This window comes from Festucalex cinctus, chromosome 13 (genome assembly GCF_051991245.1).
Source record: "Festucalex cinctus isolate MCC-2025b chromosome 13, RoL_Fcin_1.0, whole genome shotgun sequence".
Classification (NCBI taxonomy): Eukaryota; Metazoa; Chordata; class Actinopteri; order Syngnathiformes; family Syngnathidae; genus Festucalex; species Festucalex cinctus.
This window is the reverse complement of record NC_135423.1, coordinates 896,268-917,500: the sequence shown is the minus strand read 5'-3', so window position 1 is coordinate 917,500 and position 21,233 is coordinate 896,268. Positions and strand designations below refer to the sequence as shown.

General features: G+C 46.8%; 5 protein-coding genes across 8 annotated transcripts in view; 3 read left to right on the top strand and 2 right to left on the bottom strand.

Annotated features, from left to right (window-relative positions):
• Positions 1-739, top strand: part of ehd2b (EH-domain containing 2b) — a 12,904-nt gene extending 12,165 nt beyond the window's left edge. The window contains exon 7 of the mRNA XM_077541772.1: positions 1-739. This exon is cut by the window's left edge and continues 1,636 nt beyond it. The gene's annotated coding sequence lies outside the window, so the exon portion shown is untranslated.
• A 2,009-nt stretch (positions 740-2,748) lies between these two features.
• On the bottom strand, positions 2,749-6,965 carry nup88 (nucleoporin 88). Its single transcript, XM_077542207.1, has 3 exons — positions 5,876-6,965; positions 4,669-5,248; positions 2,749-3,623 (listed from the first exon to the last, which is right to left on the bottom strand). Exons 1-3 carry the CDS (start codon positions 6,943-6,945, stop codon positions 2,976-2,978), a joined length of 2,298 nt encoding a protein of 765 aa, XP_077398333.1. The 5' UTR covers positions 6,946-6,965; the 3' UTR covers positions 2,749-2,975.
• psmd8 (proteasome 26S subunit, non-ATPase 8) lies at positions 6,241-12,819 on the top strand. Its single transcript, XM_077542209.1, has 8 exons — positions 6,241-6,724; positions 7,425-7,536; positions 8,093-8,165; positions 8,250-8,352; positions 8,623-8,788; positions 9,025-9,125; positions 12,268-12,379; positions 12,497-12,819. The coding sequence occupies exons 2-8, from the start codon at positions 7,432-7,434 to the stop codon at positions 12,632-12,634; spliced, it is 798 nt and encodes a 265-aa protein (XP_077398335.1). The 5' UTR covers positions 6,241-6,724; positions 7,425-7,431; the 3' UTR covers positions 12,635-12,819.
• LOC144033848 (zinc finger BED domain-containing protein 4-like) lies at positions 9,277-15,444 on the bottom strand. Of its 4 annotated transcripts, XM_077542211.1 has the most exons (4): positions 14,552-15,444; positions 12,458-12,616; positions 11,757-11,969; positions 9,277-11,685 (listed from the first exon to the last, which is right to left on the bottom strand). In XM_077542211.1, exon 4 carries the CDS (start codon positions 10,353-10,355, stop codon positions 9,921-9,923), a length of 435 nt encoding a protein of 144 aa, XP_077398337.1. In that variant the 5' UTR covers positions 10,356-11,685; positions 11,757-11,969; positions 12,458-12,616; positions 14,552-15,444; the 3' UTR covers positions 9,277-9,920. The 4 variants fall into 4 exon arrangements, 3 of the variants coding, with proteins under 3 accessions (XP_077398337.1, XP_077398336.1, XP_077398338.1); XM_077542210.1 differs by having other exon boundaries at positions 9,277-11,969; XR_013288103.1 differs by lacking the exon at positions 14,552-15,444 and adding an exon at positions 13,211-13,387 and having other exon boundaries at positions 10,201-11,969.
• Positions 14,741-21,233, top strand: part of spred3 (sprouty related EVH1 domain containing 3) — a 12,067-nt gene continuing 5,574 nt past the window's right edge. The window contains exons 1-6 of the mRNA XM_077542208.1: positions 14,741-15,046; positions 17,122-17,278; positions 17,513-17,681; positions 17,776-17,837; positions 19,043-19,195; positions 19,690-20,909. Coding sequence (XP_077398334.1) covers positions 15,036-15,046; positions 17,122-17,278; positions 17,513-17,681; positions 17,776-17,837; positions 19,043-19,195; positions 19,690-20,685 — 1,548 coding nt within the window. The 5' untranslated portion in view covers positions 14,741-15,035 and the 3' untranslated portion in view covers positions 20,686-20,909. The remainder of the gene's footprint in view (positions 15,047-17,121; positions 17,279-17,512; positions 17,682-17,775; positions 17,838-19,042; positions 19,196-19,689; positions 20,910-21,233) is intronic.

Here is a 21,233-nt window from a genome sequence, read left to right as displayed (position 1 = left end):
ATGGATGTACAGATGGTGATGATAGATTGATGGACAGATGGACAGAGGAGTGACGAATGAACGGACACTTCCCACGTGTCTCCGTTTTTTTTTTCTCCCCAGGATTTGTGCTCCTGTCACTCAGTCGACAATACAAAATACAAAATCTTCATTTGAATTTTGTACAGCTGAGCGTCCCGTAACAAGATGGCGGCACTGCTAGCTTCAAATAACTGATTGGTCGCAACATTAGGTACACCTGCACTTAAATTTCCCTGTCTGAAGCTCAAAAAACTTCCATCTTTCCCAGTTTCCCTGAAAGCAGCTTTTTTTTTTTTTTTTTACGTTAGCTAGTTACTTCCTGTTCTTTCATTGGATCAGAAAAGAGGTGCAGGTGTACGTAATAAAAGTCGTTTCCTGGTAAATAACTGCAGTATATTTATCATGACTCCTAAGCGTGATGTATTATAGCTACCTGACGTGCACGCCGCTTCTTTAGCTCACCTGTTGTGTACGTAGCCGCTTTCATTTGCATCAATAGCATATATTATTTTTTATTTTTCTCCCCACGTAAAAGCATTTTGCGCTCTTGGTGCTCACTGTGTTTTGTTGTTTTGTTTTTGGGTGTGTCTCAATGCTGCTTCTGGTCACACGATTGTAATAAAGCGCATAAAAAAGGCGACAACGCCGACTACTACTGTGCACAGCGCCACCGCCTGGCCTCATGTCGGCTATGCAGCAATAAAGTTACTTGACTGTGTCTTGTCTCGGACTATCTGTCATTTCGATTCAGGGTTGGACATATGGTTAAAAAAAAAAAAAAAAAAAAAAAAGGTTCCAAACTACACACAAGTAAATGAGATTCGAACCCAGAACCTCCAAACTGTGAGACAGACGCACTTACCAGTTTCCACTAAACAACTGTCTTGCCTTCACATGGTTTCCTATATGGAAAGAAAAGATCATTTGGAATTTACAGCAACGTGTAAGTTGCACCGTGTGTCATGTTCTCTCGCAGGCCGTCCTGATAAACATTCACCCTGACTCACTCGGGCCAAGTGTGCATACCACCATTTTCCAATCACAACATCAGCCGCACAAAGTGGAGTCTATCCACATCATTATTTGTGTTCGCTCCCTTGACGAGCTTCGTATGTTGAGAGCGCTTGTGCGTGTTTGCGTGAAATGTTCCATCTTTTTTTTTTTTTTTTCGAGGAGGACAGGACAGCTCATTCCACTCCTCCTCCCGTGGAAAAGGGCGGCAAATGAGAAACAGGAGCGAGCAATCCTCCCCCGACTGAGTGACTCGCTGGTTCGCTGGCTTGAAGCTGACTCACATGTGAAGAATGTGGAGGGGGCCGAGACGAGAGTTATTAATATCTCTTTCCCGAGCCTCTGTTCAGTTTCCATCGCAGGATCGGCGCGCTGTACCTTTAAGCGAAAAAACAAACAAACCGACATGCCTCCTTGCCCCTCATTTGGGCCTGGGAGTCTGTTAGTAAAAACCCAGTTGTTGAAATAATACATTATAAAGATGAAATAATCATTAAAACTTAATATACAGGGCCAGGCCCGGCCAGGCATTAGTCACCATAACATGTCTTCATTGGCTAGTCGGGCCGCCATTCAAATTGGTGCCAAGTCCGACCCTGACGCACTTCTAAATTTGGCCATGAGGTGGCGGTGTCTTCTCATGAAGTAAAAGGAGCCGAAGATAGATTGGTCAACTCGGTTTGAGAGCTACTACGCTGTGATTGGTCAACTGCTCGTTACGTGACATATGGACGCCATGTTGTTACCCTGTTGCTGGGCTGTGGTCGTGTTTTGTGTTTAACGCCAATTTTTTTGACAGCTAAATTCACTCTGTGTTGTTTTCCACACATTTTTTTTTTTAAGTAGAGTGTAAGAAAGTGTACTTATTTTTTGTCCTTATTAAAGTATTGCGTAGTGTGATTATTTTTACAACGTCTGCTTACCAATTTGAGAGGAACTCTTGTTGGAGCTTGTTCCATAATCAGTCACCAAAACACGAAAGTGTGCACGACGTCAGGGAACCCCGACAACAAACACGCCTCCGAGTGCACCCCGGCCTCACTCAAATGTGCAAGTTGAACAAAAACACGGAAATGGTGAGGAGGAATGTGGGAGTGGAGTGCCCTCTGGTGGCCAAAAGAAAAAAAAACACGACATGGACGGTTTCGCCTACAGAATGTTTGCGTTCAAGTAACGTGATAATCGGGACATGGTGTAGCTAAAAAAGTGGTCTGTGATGTTAATATAAAACACCGATCTGGATATATGACAAGATAGATATGCCAAATGCCTACGAGCTGTACGTCTCATCTGTAGATCCGAGATGGGAGGAGTAAGATGGCCGCCCTGTGACGTCAGCGACTTGCACGGCTATCAGCGATTCAGGTCGGTGATATATAAAAACAAAACAAAACAAAACCGTTATAAAAACATATAAAAGTTTCACTGGGGGTTGTGTCAGAAAACAAAAACAGGAAGCTGAACTTTCCCACCGACATTTTCATGTGTCAGGCGACAGCATACTTGAACGCAATTAGTACACACACACACACACACACACAAAAAATCGTTTGGATTTACACCAGTTGCACATAAGTAAAACGTGTTATGGGCTCGAATTGTGACGTGAGCACATTTGACGTCACTATTATTAGTCGACAGCAGGGGGCGGTGCTGCATCAAACTTCAGCCTCCATTGAACGTCGAATACCATTTAGACTAGTGTGGACACAGAACTTATTAAAGAGCAATTTAATTGGTTAACAAAAAATAACATTGAAAAAAATACATAAACAAGCCCCCTTACGTTTTACATTTGTAAAAGTAACACTGAAAAAACTAAACTGACGACAACCCTGAAATCGTAAACAATTCTAACTCTGGTACAGTGCCGCTCTCGACAAATGTTTGAGAAACATGAAACCTTTTTATTCAAGAGAGCAACCATTTGAAACATGATGACATCATGAAAAGCAGTCGCCGGCGCTGGCGACATCTCCCGCGTGGCTCAAATCCAAGTCGGAGCTCCTCATGGCGACGAGGCGCGACATCTCCTTGACTCTCTTCATCATGTCCACGATCTGCTGGCCTTCATCTCGAAGCACGTCGCGCACCACCTTCTTCTGCGGGCCGCTCAGCCAGACGCCGGCGCGGCCGGCGCCGGCCGAGGGCGCGTCCTCGGCCACCTGCGTCTTCTGGTACTCCATCTTCATCTTCACCTGCTTGATGCCGAGGTCCAGGTGGCGCAGCCGCTCGGCCACGGCCCGCAGCTCCTTGCGCATGTCCTTCTCGCTCTCGGCCAGGACGGGCAGGCGGCCGTGCAGGCCGGCCAGCGCGCGCTTGAGGCGCTCGGCCGCCGCCTCCTGCCGGTACTTGGCGTCCTCGTACTTGTCGGCCAGCCGCTCGGCCTCCTCGCGCAGGAGGCGTCGCTGCTGGCGGCAGCTCGCCATCTCCTCCAGCTGCGCGTCGCGCTGGCCTCGCAGCAGCTTGGCGCGCTTGTGGAGCTCCTCGCGCGCCATGTCCTGCTTGAGGACGTACTCCTCGCGGAAGACCTGCGTGGCTCGGCTCAGCAGCTGGAGGCGCTCCTGGGGCGGCGGCTCGCCGTCGCCCGCCTGGACAAACGCGAGGAGGGAGACCATTTTGTTTGAACGCAGTCAGCTAACACTACAGTGGTTCTCGACAGAAAGAAAAAAGAATCGTCTTTTTCAACTGAGGTAGATGAGCAAATTAAAGTCAAGTCATTTTATTTGTTTGCCACTAACTAATGACTTATTTCTTTTGGATGTACTGTTTTTATGGGTCAATTGTTGTCATAAAGGGCAATATATGATTTTTTTTTTAAAGGTCCAAAGGTTTGGATTGGGGGAGATGGACAGATGTTTATGTTTTTGTTTAGTGTTAATTACGGTATTCTTTGTTGTTACCGTTTATAGTTTACAAAAAAGAAAATACAAATAAAATATCTGATTTAAAAAAAAAAAAGTGCATACATGCAGTCGTTCTCATATTTTTACATTAAATACAACCAAAAGAAAAAAAAATGTGTCCCAAAGACGGAATTATTTTTTATTTTTATTTTATTTTTTTATGCTAGAGCATACAGAAGGCTTTGATGCAGCCTCTCAACTGCAAAGAACGGTTGCAGACATGGTAGTTATTACACAAACGACCAGCAGGTGGCAGCAGAGCAAAGGAGATCAACCAGGGCCATCTGGAAAAAGAGCTAAAAAATGACTTCCAATTTGAAACAGATTTGTGAAAACTGCTGAAACTTAGCTCTTTTCTAATGCTAATTGCTGCAAAACATAAACAGATAGAAACATACTTTTTTTTTCTGATGAAAGAAGAGACTTTCATCTTTCTTTTGGTAGTTTTTATAGCAACAGAACACAATATTCTGTGGGCCTTGCAAATCAGTTAAAATCCAGTAAAACAGCCGGGAGCGAACGGGACTGAGAAATGTGAAAATGGCGGCGAGTGAATGAGTTAATGGCACCTGTTTTTCAACACCCTCCCTTCTTACTTTGACCATCTCCAAACATTTTTGTTGTTGTTGTTGTTGTTGTTTTTATCTGAACTGAGTCAAATGCCATTTTCAGCGTATGTCACGGGCCACTGAAAAATGGCCGGCACCTCTGACGTCAAGGAAAACCTTACCTTGAGCAGAAGCGGGTTCGCCGAGGCCCTCGCCAGGATGTTGCGGACGTGCTGCTCGAAGGAGTTTCCCGCCAGGCCGCGCAGAGGCGAGCCGGCCGAGCCCGGGTCGGCGCGCGCGCACAGCAGCGGCGGCGAGGGCGCCCGCACCGAGCTGAGCAGCGGCAGCAGGACGCACTCGTAGGCGGCGCTGACGCAGACCATGGTGGCGCCCAGCGCCAGGTCGGCCACGACCAGGAAGCCCTGCACGGGCGCCGGCGGGCTGGCGGCGAGCGGCCGCGTGCACACCACGTGCTCCACGGCGCAGCGGCGCTCGGCCGCCAGCTCGGGCAGGCCGTCCTTTTGGTCGTCGGCCGCCCGCAGGAAGCGGCGCAGCTTGTCCAGCCAGACCAGGCCCACGCTGTGCACGCCCGCCTCGTGGCTGCAGTGGTAGCGGCGCGGGCACAGCGGGTCGCGGTGCAGCCGGATGGGGCAGGTGAAGTCCGGCTCGTCGTCGTCGCCCGCCGCCGGCGCCACCTTCAGGGTGAGCTCCAGCTCCACGCACTCGAGCACGTAGAGCGACGGCGCCGCGCCCGCCGGCCACCTGCGTTTGCCACATGACGATCTCAAACACAACTGACTTCGTTTTCAAAGTTGGAAATGCTCTGACATTTGGCAGATTTCAATTCCGATAACGGATTCATTAAAAAAATAAATACATGTTATGTTAACGCTTACAAATAAAACCGGAATTGAATCAAATTAAAGAATTTACAAAGTTGCAAACAGTCTGATATTTGGCAGATTTCAATTCCGATAACAGAAAAAAAAAAAATCCAAAAATTTAATTACTGGCAGAACGTTTGTTTTATAATATGTTGTCCTTTAGTATTTAACTACAACATACTTAATTCAAAACAAAATAACAAATGAGAAGTGCTGATTTGGGGCCGAGTGGAGGAATATTTGAATGTCATTGAACACAATACAATTTGTATTTATAAAAAAAAAAAAAAAAAAAAAAAGTGTCTAATTTGAAAAAGTTAATCTAATAGGTAATTAAGGATTATTATTAACTTTCCATGAGAATCAACCGGAAAAATTGGTGGATTTTACCTCTAAATATGACATTTTATAACCCCCCCACACCCAAAAAATATATATATATATATTATTCTCAACTAATCATGTGAATGGAGAGAAAACCTTATGCCTGATAAATGTTGCGAACCTGGGCCCCGTCTCGTCGTCGTCCTCGGACTCCAGCACGACGCAGTGGTAAAGCGTGCCCGTCTCCGTGGCGATGACCAGAATGCCGGGCACGCAGGGCAGGCACAGGATCGCGCATGCGTCGTAGCCGTAGTTGTCCTCGGCCGCGGGGTACATGGGCAGGGGACCCACGCGCTTGCTCACGCTCACCCTGTTCACCTGTCGGCTGCTGTGGCACAGGTACGTCTCGCCGTTCTCGTAGAGGATGTAGAGCGGGTAGACGGGCCTCTCCTTGACGTAGGACACCGGGCCGAAGTCGAAGGCCACGGCGACCTCCCCCAGGGACGCCGCGTAGGAGCGGGCCGGCGCGCGGGCCGGCGCGCGGGCGCTGCCCGCGTCGTCATCAGACTGCGACACGGGCACCACTTTGACCGGAGTGTGGGGGGTCCTCAGGCCGTAAAAGCGGATGGTGTTGTCGGACGTGAGCAGCAGCAGCAGCGGCTCCTCGGTCTCGCACGGGTACCAGGCCGCCTGGCGGAGACTCAAAGACGGCGAGCTGGTGAAGAAGCGCTCGGCCACCGGGGTGGTCTTGCAGTTGACGCGGCTGCTTCCGCCCTCGAATTCGGACCTCTTGCCCCAGCGCTGCGGGAGCTCCAGCACCGAGACGCCCCGCTGGCCCACCAGCGCGACGTGGCCTTGCGTGGGGCTCAGGAGGAGCTGGCACACCGGGAAGCGAGGCGGGTTGATGCACAGCAGCGTTTGGAAGTTGCCGCCGTGCTCGTCCGCCGCCGCGTTCAACTGGCGCAGGTTGGTCGTGTACAACACGCAGTCCACGTCGTCCCACAGGAAAAAGTCAGCGCCCAAGCAAAAGGTCAGGTTCTTGGCGACCGCTCGCTCGGACGGTTTGGGCTCCGAGTCCAACTTGTCGCGTATTTTCTTGAAAATTTCGTGATTCGCCAAGGCGCTAAGCCAGCGCTCCGTACCGAATGCCGCCATCTTGACAAGACTCCAAAGGGGAAGGGGCGGAGCATCGTTGACAGTAAATATGCAGCAGATTGGGCCGTTGCTGCCATACGTCAGAGTGACCGCCATATTTGATTGGTCAAATATAACACGTGCCAAATTTGGTTGTTCGTCAAAGATTTTGACTAATTTCAAAGATGTGTTGACGTGTGAGGTCTTTAGATAACACAAAAAGTATTTAAAAGAATTGCCGACTGAATTGTGTAATGTCTAAGATCGAAATGTATTTTCCTCCCTTGTGTACTTTTTTTCCACATATCTGTAATTTGTAATTCCTTATTGTTAACTCTTATAATTCTATTACTGATCGATCCTTTCACTTTTGTGATGTTAAATCATATTTGTACTGTAATCCCATTAAATTTGTCGTTGAATCAACTCCTTTGCAGGATGCGGTCACTTTTCCACATTCAATATGGCGGCAATGGTGACGAATGGTTCATTGCCACGGACTTGATCTAGTTTGTTTAAAAAAAAAAAAAAAGGTTCCGGTTTTACGACACACGTCTGCCGCAACGCGTCATGCGGTGTCGTGCTGTAATTTGCAGAATCACCATGGCGTTGAGAGAGACGGCGGGGCTGTACGAGACGCTGAAAGCGGAGTGGAACAAGAAAAGCCCCAATCTCAGTAAATGTGGCGAACTACTCACTAAACTCAAGGTACAGTGCGATGTTTAAGACGGTTGTTGTTTTATTTAAACATCTGGAGTCGAACCTGCAACAGCTGTTTTTTTTGTTTTTTTTACGGCTACCATGTCGCTAGCTACGTTAGTTACCGGGAGGGTCAAGCTTGCTAAATTAGCGATACCACTGAGAATTTATTTGGCACATGTTGATGCTTGACGTTGTAATTAAAACAGGGTAAGTCTTATTTGATACTTTATTTAGCAAGAATGAGTAGAAAACGCACCAAAAGTGTAGGAGCGAGTGTTCAGCTGTTTGACAACTGTCGTGTCAAAATAATTCATCATCACAGGGACGCCATTTTGGGTATAAATATCGATTGTTCAGTTGTACTGTAATATTTACTAATTCCCTGTTTAATTTTAGTGATTTCTATTTTCCAGCATGTTATATGTCACTGCCAATGATATTACTTCCCACATTGTGCTAATCGTACACATATTACTTTATATTTCAGTATGTTACGGGACAAGTATTCTCATATCTGTCCAGTATCAATTTATAATGTCTATTATTGTTCACTACATCACAGGTGTCCTTATTGGAGCTGAACTTTCTACCCACAAGCGGTTCCACGTTCACCAAGCAGCAGCTTATCTTAGCGCGTGAGTATTTTCGGATGATTTATGCAATTGTTATAAATTCCGATCGATGCTGAGACGAACGTCTTTATCGCTCGCTCTTTCCAGGTGATGTCCTTGAAATCGGAGCCCTGTGGAGTATCCTGAAAAAAGACATCCCCTCTTTTGAGAGATACATGGCCCAGCTCAAGTGCTACTACTTTGACTACAAGTAATATATGTTTTTCTTAATCCTTTTTTTAAGCATTTATTCACAAATTGACTAGTGTGATGCTGTTTAGTTGCTTACACAAAGTTGCTTTGTTGTGTAAATGGCAACTGGTGAGTAGGAAGGTTTTTTTTTCTCTACCTTCTCTCATCTAAGTGCATTTAATTGTACTGCCTGTCACTATACGTCGTTGGCTTAGATAGATAAAGAAAGACGCATTATTATTATTATTATTATTAGTGACATATTTTCCCTGTCGATTTTTCTGTACAGGGAGGAGCTGCCGGAAGCGGCCTACATGCACCAGATTCTCGGACTCAACTTGCTCTTCCTGCTCTCGCAAAACCGCGTGTCGGAATTCCACACGGAACTGGAACGGCTGAGCGCGCGCGACATTCAGACCAACGTGTACATCAGGCATCCCGTGTCCTTAGAGCAGGTCAAACCGCAACGTTTCTCTCGCCGAATTGCTATTCCATCTCCTCATATGCACACTAAAACGCCATGTTTGTAAGTGTATGTATGCTGATAAGATTTATAGTCATGCTTAGAATGCATTAGTAGTGTGTTGCTTCCAAAATGTAAGCTCAATTCATAATTTGCTGCCTTGTTGCGTGTTTTCCATATATTTTGGATCCTAGTAATACTAACGAGGTCTCTTGTGGTCTTTTCCAGTATTTGATGGAGGGGAGCTACAACAAAGTGTTCCTGGCCAAAGGCAACATCCCGGCAGAGAGTTACACCTTCTTCATTGACATCCTGCTCGACACCATTCGGTAAGGTTACGTTGGCACGGCAACCAAATGGTCAATGGTTTGCTTCTCATTTGTTTCAGTCCACTACAGAAGAGAAAAGAAATACTGGCGTACCATAACTCACGAACGTCCGAACTTATGGATTTTTTTTTTTCCAGTTAAGAGCTGTTGCCTTTTTTAATACAATATTTTACTCAATTTATTTTTTTTGCTTTGTAAAGCAAGTTTCGGTGAAGTGAAAAAAAAAAATTTGAAATGGATATGGCTTGATCAAAAGTTATTTTGTTTATTTGACAAAAAAACAGATCAATGCTTTTGATCACAAAAGAATAACTGTTTTTAAAACAAGTATTTATAAACTCAGAAAATGTATGTGTAGGAATAAATATTTACAGTACAGTTTGGAAATTAATATTCACTTTTTTGATCACAATAGTAAAGGAACTATTTAGAACTTAAAAAAAATAAAATAACTTATGAATTTTTTTAAGCATATGCATAAATATTTAGAGAACAGTTTGGGAAATTAATATTCACCTTTTTTTTATCACAATAGTAAAGAAACAATAGAACGTTTTTTGTTTTTTTTTTGTTTTGTTTTTTAATAAACTTAGGAAAATAATGCTGAATACAGCACATGCAGTAGGAAATAATGAACTGCTAAGCATATGAATGAAAGTTGTCATATGCAACATATTTCTTTATTTGTTTAGTTTTTACTACCTAATATTAAAGGGTGTTATTAATAATTAATAATAAATTAATAATTAAGGTGCGCGTGACTGAGTTAGCAGGATAGGCGAGATGTTGTTCTACTTACTGGTCAAATAGTCCTCCGCTGTTTTCCAGATCTTCATTGACTTTAATAAAGATCAGTTGTTCCACATGGCTCGGGTCGAAGTTTGCTCGCTGCGGACTGACCACATTTCCAGCGGCGCTAAAAACGCGCTCGTACTGAACACTAGTCGGTGGACAGCCGAGATGCTGCAGTGCAAAGTGTGCCACATTGGGCCAGCACTGGAGCTTGCCAGACCAGTATTTGAGCGGATCGTCGGTCAGGCCGATATCGTCGGTCAGGCCGATATCGCCGTCTGCCAGGTCGGCCTCCACGTCAGATGGTGGCAGTTGCCTTTTCGTGGGAGCGCCACGTTTCTTTTTCTGCAAGAAGGACAAGACGGAAGTGCCGCCGGCGGCTGCCGTCTCGTTTGCGCTTCTTGCAGGCGCGGCCACGTGGTCGCAGTCGAGCTCCATCCTGCGGGACAGCGTCTCCTTCAGCGCATTCGCGTCAACGCGGTTTGGGAAATAGCCCGTCTTGTATCTGGGGTCAAGGAGAGTGGCGAGCAGAAATGTGGTGTTCTCAAAGATGGGCTCAAAGCGGGACTGGAGTTCTTTAACCAGATTGGTTGCGAGTTTCCTCGCCACCGCTCCCAACTGGGACTCGGCTGCGGCGTCGTGGTTATGCTCTTCCGAGGCGTCCCGATCGGAGTCGTCCTCACTGTTTGCCCCGAAAAGCAGCGACCTGATGACGGAGCGCAAGCCGTGCAGTAGCGGGATAACCTCGGAGATGGAGGCGCTCCGTTTGGAGCGCGCCAGCGTCACCTCCTCAAAAGGACTCAAAACAGTCAGCACGTCCGACGCCAGCCGCCACTCGTTGGGGTCAACGTTAATCCTGTGCCATCATCTGCACGGCGCTGCGCTGCTCCACCAGCCACTGAAGCATGTAGAACGTGTCGTTCTGCCTCGCTTTTTTATCGGTGATTAAAGTGCACCGGGGAAGGTTAAATTGCGTTTGAAGCTCGTTGGCTCTGCTCGAGCGGCGAATGTAGCCGGAGATGCGCCTGGCCTTGGACAGAAGGGACGCGACCGTCCTGTCCTCTTGCTCGAGTGCCGCGGTCACCGCGCACGGGATGGGCCCAAATTGGCTGAACGCCTCCACCATGATGGCCGCGTCGTCGTCCGACACGACAAACTTCACCCGGACAGGCTGCCCGACGGACGCTTTCCACTCCCTCATCTTTTCTTCCAGGCAGCGCAGGATGTCCTTCACTTTGTGATCGACGTCCAGGACGCCAACGTCGAGCAGCCCGACTTTCCTCCGCACCGACGAGTCCCCCGCGCGCTCGCATCAGTGCCCTGTCATGCACAGGTACGCGTGGGCGTTGCGCTGGTCGGTCGTGAGGTTGACGACGCTTCCGTAAGCTGCCTTGAGTGACTGCGCCAGCTGTGCTCTCGTAGACTCGTACAATTCGGGCACGAGCGTTCGACTGAAATGCTGCCTCGACGGGATCTTGTACTTGGGCTCGAAAAAGGCGACAAGATTCTTGAAACCGCTTCTCTCCACCACCGAGAAAGGCTCAAGATCAGTGCAGATCATTTTGCCAATCAACTGTGTAATTTTTTGGGACCGGCGATGGGTTTCATGGAATAGCAGCGTTGCTGCAAATGAGGCGGGCGTTGGTGAAGACGAGGAAGAAGAAGAAGAAGAAGAAGATGTCGTCGTCTTAGCAGCACCCAACTGAAACGCGGCGCTGCAAGATGGAATGCTGCCTGCGGCTTTGGACGAGGTGGACGATCCTGCGGGCTTTTTCATGTGATGAATATATAACAGCTGATTATGTAGAGCTGTTGTGTTGTAATGGTTTGGATCTTTACCTCTGCTTATATTGGTGTTGCAAAGCTTACACATGGCTCTGGATCGATCGTTTTTACAGACAGTGAAGAAGTCCCACACTGCGGAGGTCCTTTTGGCTTTTTTTTTTGGGAGGACCTCCATCGCCAGGTGCAATATTGGTCTCGGTGAGGGCAAGATGGATGCTGCTACCACTACTGCCTGCTTCAGCCCAAGTAACCTCCGTATCACTCATCCTACGAGAGAGAGACGTTTGTTAGGGATAGACCGATTATCGGACACTAATGTTTTTTCTTTCACTACAAATGAATATTGGCTTTAAATATCGGTTATCGGTCTCCTTGACTACTTACTCATCGGTATCGACCTTGAAAAAAAACATATCAGTCCATCATTAGTGTTTGTGTGAGTATAAAAAAAGTCTTCATTTGTAATTTTTATAGACTGCAGCAAGAGGAAAAAAATGACTAGCTTGACCAAGAAACACATTTCACTTTTAAGTCACTGCACTACAAAAAACTTTGTTTTACGCAGCGACGAGATCGCCGGCTGCATCGAGAAAGCCTACGAGCAGATTCAATTCACCGAGGCCACGCGTGTGCTTTTCTTCTCCTCGTCAAAAAAGATGACCGACTACGCCAAGAAGGTACCCGCGCTTCCGTTTTACACACAAACGCAACATGAGCGCACTCCGCAGGAGCTGCTGCTGTCGACCACAACTCACATTCTGATGCGGACGCGCTCGCCGTTTGTTGTCCTTCAGCGCGGCTGGAGCCTCAACGCGGCCGGTTGCTACTCGTTCAGCATTCAGCAGCAGCGCACGGAGGAGGTCAGCATCCCGTCCACCGAGTTGGCGCAGCAGGTCATCGAGTACGCCAGGCAGCTGGAGATGATCGTGTGAATCGACAGACGCACCATCTGGGATGAACACTTTACTTTCACGTTGTTGTTGCTATTTTTTTTTTACCCCAGACTTGCCAAGGTTTACCGTATTTCTACGATGACACGCGTTGGTGTCATCCATCTTGTAAAAGTCAAACAGAACTCCTAATTGTAATTAACTTGATTAAAAAGAGAAAAAAACCACTTAGCTTTTGATCATGTTTTCCCCCACATTTTGTGGCAACAGCTGTTTTATTTTTAGCACTTAAACTAAAATCCCACCATGATTATGTCGAATGTTCTCTGACCGCCAAGACATTTTGAAAGGAAGGAAGGCATGAAGTATCGAAAGGATAAAATTGGTCAGAGAAGGAAGGCAGAAAAATACACGCGCAGGTCTAAGATAAACTATTACTAATAAATGAAAAGCAATATGATGCACTTGTAAAAAACTGAAGGAAAAAAGGAACCAATCTTAAGCAATGAAGGACAGACGTACTGAGTATTCTTGATTAAAGGTCTGACAATTTCCCTCCGGGATTTCGTGATCGCAACTATTAACGCAAAATCAAGAACATTCCGAAATTGAACTTACCCGCAACAACTACATTTGTTTTTTGTTTTTTTTAATGCACGTTTCACTTCAGTTTCGTGTTATTTCGCCTGATATGACTCCGCGGGCGGTTTATTTGAAGCAGCGGTGGCTACAACAAGAAATACGTCACGAAGAAGAAAGCCCATCACGTCAAATGGAAGCTAAACTCACGAAGAAGAAAGCTTCCTTCTGCGCATGCGCACAGCAGACGTGCAGCGGACGCAAGCGATCTGCACGAAAGAGGCGGTGGACTATTTTGTTCCAAATGCAATGTAATCATAGAATATGATACAAAGTTAATTGTGTAGAGTTATAAACGGAATCATATCACCACACTCCCTGAATTGAAAGTGTACAAATGTACTGTACGTTCTATTTCGTCTCTCCCGACCGCTAGATGGCGGTGCTTCAATCACTGAATCTTCCCTTCAGTGAATGAAGCACCGCCATCTGGCGGTCGGGAGGGACTCATAAAACCGTAGTTAAGAGTCGTAATTTTCGTTTTTCAGAGAGATCAAGTGCAAGCTGATGATTTTGAGGAGGAAATGCCCGGCAGCTGGAGATGGCAATAATTGGTGATAATTGGTGTGAATGTGAGGCATTGTTTGTAAAGCGCTTTGGGCAGCTAAAAAAAAAAAAAAAAAAAAAAAGCGCTATATAAATAGCATTCCATTCCATTTGAGCAACAACAACAAATCGCAAAAAAAAAAGAGGCAAATCAGGCATTTTAGCCCGCAATAATCATAAAATAATAATAATAAAATGCAATTTTATGGACATATGGTCATTATCTGCCATCTTTTTATGGCTATTTTTTGGACATTTGTAATGCCTTTTTTTTTCCCTATCAATTTTCTGATTTAAAAAAAATATTTTTTCAATTTTGTGTATATTTTATGGTAATTTTCGGGATTTGTTTTTGGAAATTTCATTGTTAGTTTTTGAACATTTTCTTTTCTGCCTTTTTAATTAAATACTCTAAGATTTTTGGTGATTTTGTAGACATTTTATGGCAATTAAATTTTGGGACATTTTTGTGAAATTTTAAAAACTTTTTCACATTTGCTCTTTTTTTTTTTTCTCTGACAACTTACAAATTCGGACTTTGACATTTTATTTAGTATTTAATTAATTTTTTCTTGGGAAAAAAAAAAATCAAAATCATCAATTCAGTTAAAGAATATTTTATCCACATGCATGTGGCTCCACAGCCGCACGTCGCAGACCCCCCTTGCATGCTTTAGGCGAAAGATGCATAAACAAATAGCAGCAACGACGCAAGTATGGACACGCGAATGAAAAGCGGAAAGGCAAGTTAGCGGTTGACAGCATTGCACCTACATTTTGTCCAAATCGCCATTTTCGTCCTGTCGTGCGCTGTCCGTGGTCCTGCTTGCATCCTCCCTCCTCCTGCACGGTCCCGTCGCGCGCACACGCCCGCTCCGCTCCGCTCCGCTCCGTTGCCGTCCCGCTGTGCCTCCCTCTCACATGGCCGCGCCGCGTGCACGAGCCTGTCAATGATTAGTGCGGATGTGCAGCAGGTAGCGCGGGAGAGAGAGAGAGAGAGAGAGAGAGACGAGAAGGACGGAGGGAGGGAGGGAGGAAGGATGCTGCCAGCGGAAAATGGCTGCTGCAACCTCCAGCCTGTCCTGATCGGCCGAGACGACGTCGAGGAGGCCCCGGCGAGAGGAGGCCGACCGCGGGGAGGAGCGCGAGCGGATGCGGGGACGATGTGAGCCCCATCGGCGTGTGTTTGCTGCGAGGAGGCCGAGCACAGCGAGAGCAGAGCCCGCGGTGGGCTCCGGCGAGCGGGCGACGGCGAGCCATGGAGGGCGAGTAAGTCCTCCGGAATGAATAGCGCGATATGGGATTTTAAAAAAAATCATTAAAAAAAAATCTTATCATCATTATATGTTCAAAAAAATAATACAAAGAAACATGCATCCATGTGTGCTGGTGCATTCTTCCTCTATTATTTGGTGTCCCGAAAGCCGCCTACATGTCCATTAACAGCACGTCATCTATACATGAATGAAAAAAGGGACATGCAAGCACTAGAGCAGCCAAAATAAATATTAGGCGTGCTATGTGAACAACTACACGGCTTGACATGATGGAGATGAAGGATAGAAAGGATGGAGGTAAAAAACAAAAACAAAAGAAGAAGAAAAAAAAAGAGCAAAAATATGGCGAGTTTGTCTTTCCAGGAGGGGAGATTGAGGAGGAGGAGGAGGGAAAGGAGCGTCGCGCCATTCAAGGCGAGAGGCGTCGTGATTTTTTTTTTTTTTTTTTTTTTTTTTTTTTTTATCAACGTGTCTCGGCCTTTCATTATGATTTTTTAAAGCCAAACTTTATGAATGAAATGCGATTTCCCCTCCTCCCATTCCTTCCCTTATCCCCCCCTTCCGCCATCGCACCTCCTCTTCCTTCTCACCCACCCCCCATCGCGAAAAAAAAGAGGGGGGGGGGGCAGCAGCATCCTCCTCGCCTTCCTTTTCGCTCCATTCATAAAAAAACAACATATATGTCTTCTTAATGGTTTGCAGTAGCAGGGGCGGGATGGAAGAGAGGAGGGCGAAAGGGAGGGAGGAGGGAAGGAAGTGGGGAGCGTCGTCTGATGGAATTATCGCGATGTTTGCTGACGCAAAAAAAAAAAAAAACGTGCGCGCGCACACGACGTTCATTGATGTGTAGCCGAGGAAACACTCATTCTTCCCTCTTGTGTTTTTTTTCCCATTTTCTCACCTCGCACTTGAACGTCGCGGATGCGCGCGCATGCACGGGCTGTGTTCGGAATCATTCATTCATTCATTCATATTCCATGATGGACATTTTTATACAGTGGACTGGGTCGTTCATTTTGAAAGGTTAGATAGGAACGATTTTGAAAAATAATTCGACTTGTATTTTTTTTCCCCATCCTTCAATTCAATTGCGATTGAAATGAATGAAATGCTATTAATGTTCTCCAGCCTCCCAAAAAAAATCTGAATGTTTTAAAATAAGAAAGAAAAACATCCCTCTATAATATAAAATCATTAAATCTGAGCCTGTGAAGATGGTGAATAATTAAGCTACCTACCACTCACCTACAAATTCAAACTGCATTAAAGAAAAATGGCAAACTATGGCACTATATAGACAGGTCGATATTACGAAAACAGACGTGCTACAGCTAACAAATATTTTGGTACTCTGGTAACCGACTGAAAATTCTTTGGATAAAACCTATTTTTGCTTGGTTAAAGAACAATTATGAATACACAAAAGACACACTTATGAATGACTATGTTGGTTTCTTTTTTAGAGAACCAACATTTTTTGTTTCTTAAATTTAAAGGGATACTTGACTTATTTAGCCATTTTTGGCAGTCAAACATGAATATTTTGCCTATAATAAATTTGATATTTTCATTATTTTTCATGTATAATTAGTACCTTGAAAAACACATTTTGAAACTTGCTGTCGACTGAAAAATGACATCACAAGGGCTCAGGTAACCAATCACAGCTCAGCTTGTGAATGTCACATGACCAAACCGAGAGCTTAAACAGGTGTTTATAACAAAGTTAAAACACCATAAATCGCAACTGTTTATACTAAGTACCTGTCTCAAATTCGATACTGTACAGGATCGAAATTCGATAAACGTTTCTTGTGAGGAGCAATATGGCAGCCCCGCGGCTTCAAAAGGCTATCCGGTCATATATTCAGATCAGTGTGCTGGCTTGCCTTCACTCCTCGATGTTGCACACCAGATAAATTGGTAGCCGAGGCAAAAAAAAAAAAAAAAAAAAAAAAAAAATCAGCATATTATTATTATTATTTTTTTAACTGAGATTAAAATGACTCAAGGCCTGGTTACAGTCCATGGTCGCGTTCTCACGTCGTCTCTTCCCGCCCCTGCCAGCGTGCGTGTTCGAGCGGTGGTGATGACACGTGACGACTCCAGCGGCGGCTGGGTGCCCCTCGGCGGGGGCGGCCTCAGTCACGTGGTCATATGCAAGGGGCGGAGCCACAAGCGGAGGGAGTACGTCATCCGCGGGGAGAGGCTGCGGGACCGAGCGGTGAGCGCAATATGATGATGAGTTACTTCTTTATCTGGGTTGCGGTTATTATCTTTGAGCAAAAAGTTGAATGGAGGTCAACTGGACTCTTCTTAGTTGTTGAAGGTTCCTTTACACCTAAATCCATAAGCGATCTTCAGTTCCTCGTGCTTCTATTCAACTTTTGCAAAGTCCTGGATGAATGAGAAGCTACACAGCCGTATTGTGACAGCTTGTGTGCCTGTGTGTGTTTAGCCGGTGCTGGAGTGTGCTGTGCAAAGGGGCCTGGTCTACAACAAGGTGAATCCCATCTTTCATCACTGGCGGGTGGACGAGCGCAAGTTCGGTCTGACCTTCCAGAGTCCTGCTGACGCCATCTCTTTCGAGAAGGGTCTGCAGGGCGTCATCGACAAGCTGGACCGAGGTGGGCGTGCATCCGGCCAAGTTCTAGTCTCCAGTTTTAGCTGGGAAGGGGGGAGGGGGACCACTCAAAACATCTCTCCTCTGATGCATTTCAGGCTCGGACTCGCCTTCTTCATCCACACCGGAGGAAGCAGACACCGAGGATGACGGGCAAGCTGTGAGTTGCCAAGTAGTTTTGGGTTCCAGTTCCAAACGCAAATCCATTTATGTCCTTTAAAGTACATCGTGCTCCAAAGTTCCTGGCTTACTTGAATGGTACTTGTACTATGTTCCTAAAATTGTATAGAAAGTAGAATACGTGAAGGTAGGTTTGAACCTGTACCCAGTCCAAAAAAAGGAGAGTTCCATTACACAAAGTGTGCAAATGTCAAACATTCGAAGGTAGCAACCCAACGACAGGTTTGGACCCTACTAATTAGGAGTCAGAGTCCATTGTTGGGTATGATCCTTGTTGATGTACCCTAGTGGATGGTTGTCCTCAACTGCAAAAGGGTGCAAAAGTACACCCTGTGGAGGTAACAAATCAAGGACAGGTTTGGATCCAGTTAAACAGCAGTTTATTTGATCAATTTTTAGGTATGATATATTCTAATGTATCCTGGTGGACTCCAACTAAATGTTTTGTACCTGTCAAGTCAAGGATGTAAAAGCAGAACCTTTGAAGTGAACACATCTGGTACAGGATTGGACACCTTAGACCTGGTACACCTAGACTAATGTACTTCGTAAGTCTACAAGGTTTGTGCCTGTTCTAGGTCGAAAAGGGCGCAGTTTTTTCCAAAAGGTAGCCAGTCTGGGACATGATTAGAACCTGACAACATGACAAAAGGGTGTTCATTTTAAGGTATACTGGTAGTTTATGCTACTGTATACCCAAGGACCTCCGCTGTTTGTACCTTTTCCAGGACCAAAAAGGTACAGGTATGCTTCCAAACTGTTAATATTAAAAGGGTCGAACCTTTTCAGGGTATCACCCCAGGGACTAGATCCCACTGCAGCCCTGATATAACTACACCAATGTACCACGTAGGTCTAAGTACTGGACTCTAAGATAATGGTTTGTACCTTTTACACATCTGAAAAGGTACAAGTATGTTGCCGAACTGTAAATGTCAAAGGTACAAAAGGAGCAACCAAAAGGACAAAATATTGGATGACTACAATGGAATAGAGGTGCAGCTTGTCTATTTTAAAAATCCCTTAGTAGACTCCAAGGCAGCTGTTTGTATCTGGTATCTCCAAAAAGTACAACGGTAAAACATTTTAAAGTACCATCCCCAGTGACTGGCTATAGAACACCCCCCCCCCACCCTAAGATTTTGAATAGTGTTGAATCGCAGGATGATGTGCGACCTCTGCCAGTCCCACACAGGCAGCGAGTCATCGTCCAACAGCAGGAAGGAGATGCTCCCCAAGCCCATCACCATTGTGACCAGCGAGTCGTCCTCCACCTGCTTCGTGCGGACCGAGGAGTTTGCTTTCACATCCGGCGCAACCACACAGACACCTGCCCAGGTAGTACAGAGCTTTGAGTGTTGGGTTCTACTAAGTGGTCCTGTTTAGTTCCGTTCAAAAGGGTGAATCCTGAGTTGGTGTCAGGATGCAATAATGAGGTAATGCAGTATTCAGTTGAATTTGGTTACGCCCTTTCCAATTAAAGAGGTCATGAAAAGGGGTGTACTTAAGTTTATTTGTTATGAGGATTATGACAGGGTCCTTGGAATTTCTCCCTGGATCAAAAGGTTTGGTGCATAAAAAAGGGTGTAAAAATCAGTACAGTCAGGATTGATCTGTACTGTAAAGTTGGGTATGGAAAGGATTCCCTTTTAGGGTTAGTGGGGTAATTCTACACCTGAAAGTGCTGCATTTATTGCGGTCCTACAGGAAGTGAAATGAAGATGAAAGTGACCTCTACTCAAGTGAAATTTGATCCCAATTGAGTCGTGATATAAAACCCGACAGCAGCGGGCTGTTCTCTTCCTGACTGTAACTCTACACCATCCCTGCAGATCCACGCCAGGCCGGGGCAACACCAGCCCTCGCAAATGACCGCCGCCTTGAATCCCCCATCCCCGCCGCCACCGCCTCCAGCGCCACCGTCCCCTCCCATGGGTCCGCCGGCGTCGTCGCCTCTGTCCCCACTCTCGCCCACCATTTCCCTGCTGGAGGAGGGGGACCTGCGCAGCGTGGATCCCTGCAAGGACCTGTGGGGGTCCAGAGGATATGAAGACTACCGACGAGCGGGGGCCACCAGGACTATGGTTGGGGGGCTGACCGGAGGCGTGGTTGTAGGTAGCGGAGGGAGCATGCAGGACAAGTCCGAGCTGTGCGTGGTCCGTTTTGAGAAGGAGATGTCCGGGATGGGCACGGGTGGCTGCGACGTCACAGTGAGTCTGGACAGCAAAGCGGCCCAGCGTCTGTCCTCCTCCTCACCCATGTCCATCCCCAACGCTGTGTCCGGCGTGTCCTCAGGGGCCGGCTCCCCCCAGGAGACCGGCAAAGGTTCCCCCTCGCCCTGCTGCATACACACCTCCCTGGCCCCTCCCCGCTCACGGACCCGTAAGAGAGGCGGCGGCGGGGCCTGCGGGGACCCGGGCGCCATCTCCCCCGATGACGACAGCCCGTGCCCGCAGCAGTCATCCTCGTGCTCGTCCCGCTGCGTGTACTGCCGCTCGGTGTTCAGCGCCTCGGAGAACGGCCGGGGCCGCTGCAGGGACGCCCCGGACCCAGCCCTGCACTGCCTGCGCCAGTGGACCTGCGTCTGGTGCGCCGAGAGCCTGCTCTACCACTGCATGTCGGACTCCGAGGGCGAGTTCTGGGAGCCGTGCTCGTGCGACGACTCCATGGGGGGCCACCCGCACCCCTTGTGTTGCGCCCGCTGGCTGGCTCTCGTGGCCCTGTCGCTCTTCGTGCCCTGCATGTGCTGCTACCTGCCTTTGCGCGCCTGCCTGCGTTGCGGCGAGCGGTGTGGCTGCTGCGGGGGAAAGCACAAGGCGGTCCGATGAGACCAGGCTCGGGGCGGGAAGCGATGGTGGGGGGGTCCCGTCGACGTGACCCTCCGAAGTCCCCCACAGCCTTCCACTGCATTCCGCTCTTTCTCTTTTCAACCCGGGGGGCCTTCTTGGACTGCGGGGGTGCATCGCACTCAGACCACCTTTCATGGAGCCTTTCATTGTGGATCTACACCGATTTCCAGTTGGCGAAAGCGAGACTTAACACAAGGACGAGGGTGGGTAACGTGTATGCTGTTTTGAAATGTCCGTTTTGAGAGAGAAAAAAAGCTTTCTTTATTTTTTTTATTTTTTTTTATTTTTTACAGACACTCCCCAATTTATGAACAAGTGACTGTTCATATTATTTTTGCCATTTTTTTTTAATTTAATTGTCACTATGTAATTAGCGCTTGTTAAAAGCATTATGTCAGTTTCAGTAACCTTTACCGTACTAGGTCACACATTTCATACTACAAAAATCTCACCCCCACCAATTAGCAACGCCTGTTCTTAAAGCGCTTTATAAGTAAAGTTGAGTTGAGTTGAGTTGAGTTGAATCT

Coding starts and splice junctions, on each gene's coding strand:
- nup88 (XM_077542207.1), bottom strand. CDS start 6,945: ATGGCGGTCACTCTGACGTATGGCAGCAACGGCCCAATCTGCTGCATA. Junction 5,249..5,875: donor GACGACGAGACGGGGCCCAG/GTTCGCAACATT, acceptor TGGCAAACGCAG/GTGGCCGGCGGGCGCGGCGC. Junction 3,624..4,668: donor CGAACCCGCTTCTGCTCAAG/GTAAGGTTTTCC, acceptor GCGTTTGTCCAG/GCGGGCGACGGCGAGCCGCC.
- psmd8 (XM_077542209.1), top strand. CDS start 7,432: ATGGCGTTGAGAGAGACGGCGGGGCTGTACGAGACGCTGAAAGCGGAG. Junction 7,537..8,092: donor AACTACTCACTAAACTCAAG/GTACAGTGCGAT, acceptor ACTACATCACAG/GTGTCCTTATTGGAGCTGAA. Junction 12,380..12,496: donor TGACCGACTACGCCAAGAAG/GTACCCGCGCTT, acceptor GTTGTCCTTCAG/CGCGGCTGGAGCCTCAACGC.
- LOC144033848 (XM_077542210.1), bottom strand. CDS start 10,355: ATGGAGCTCGACTGCGACCACGTGGCCGCGCCTGCAAGAAGCGCAAAC.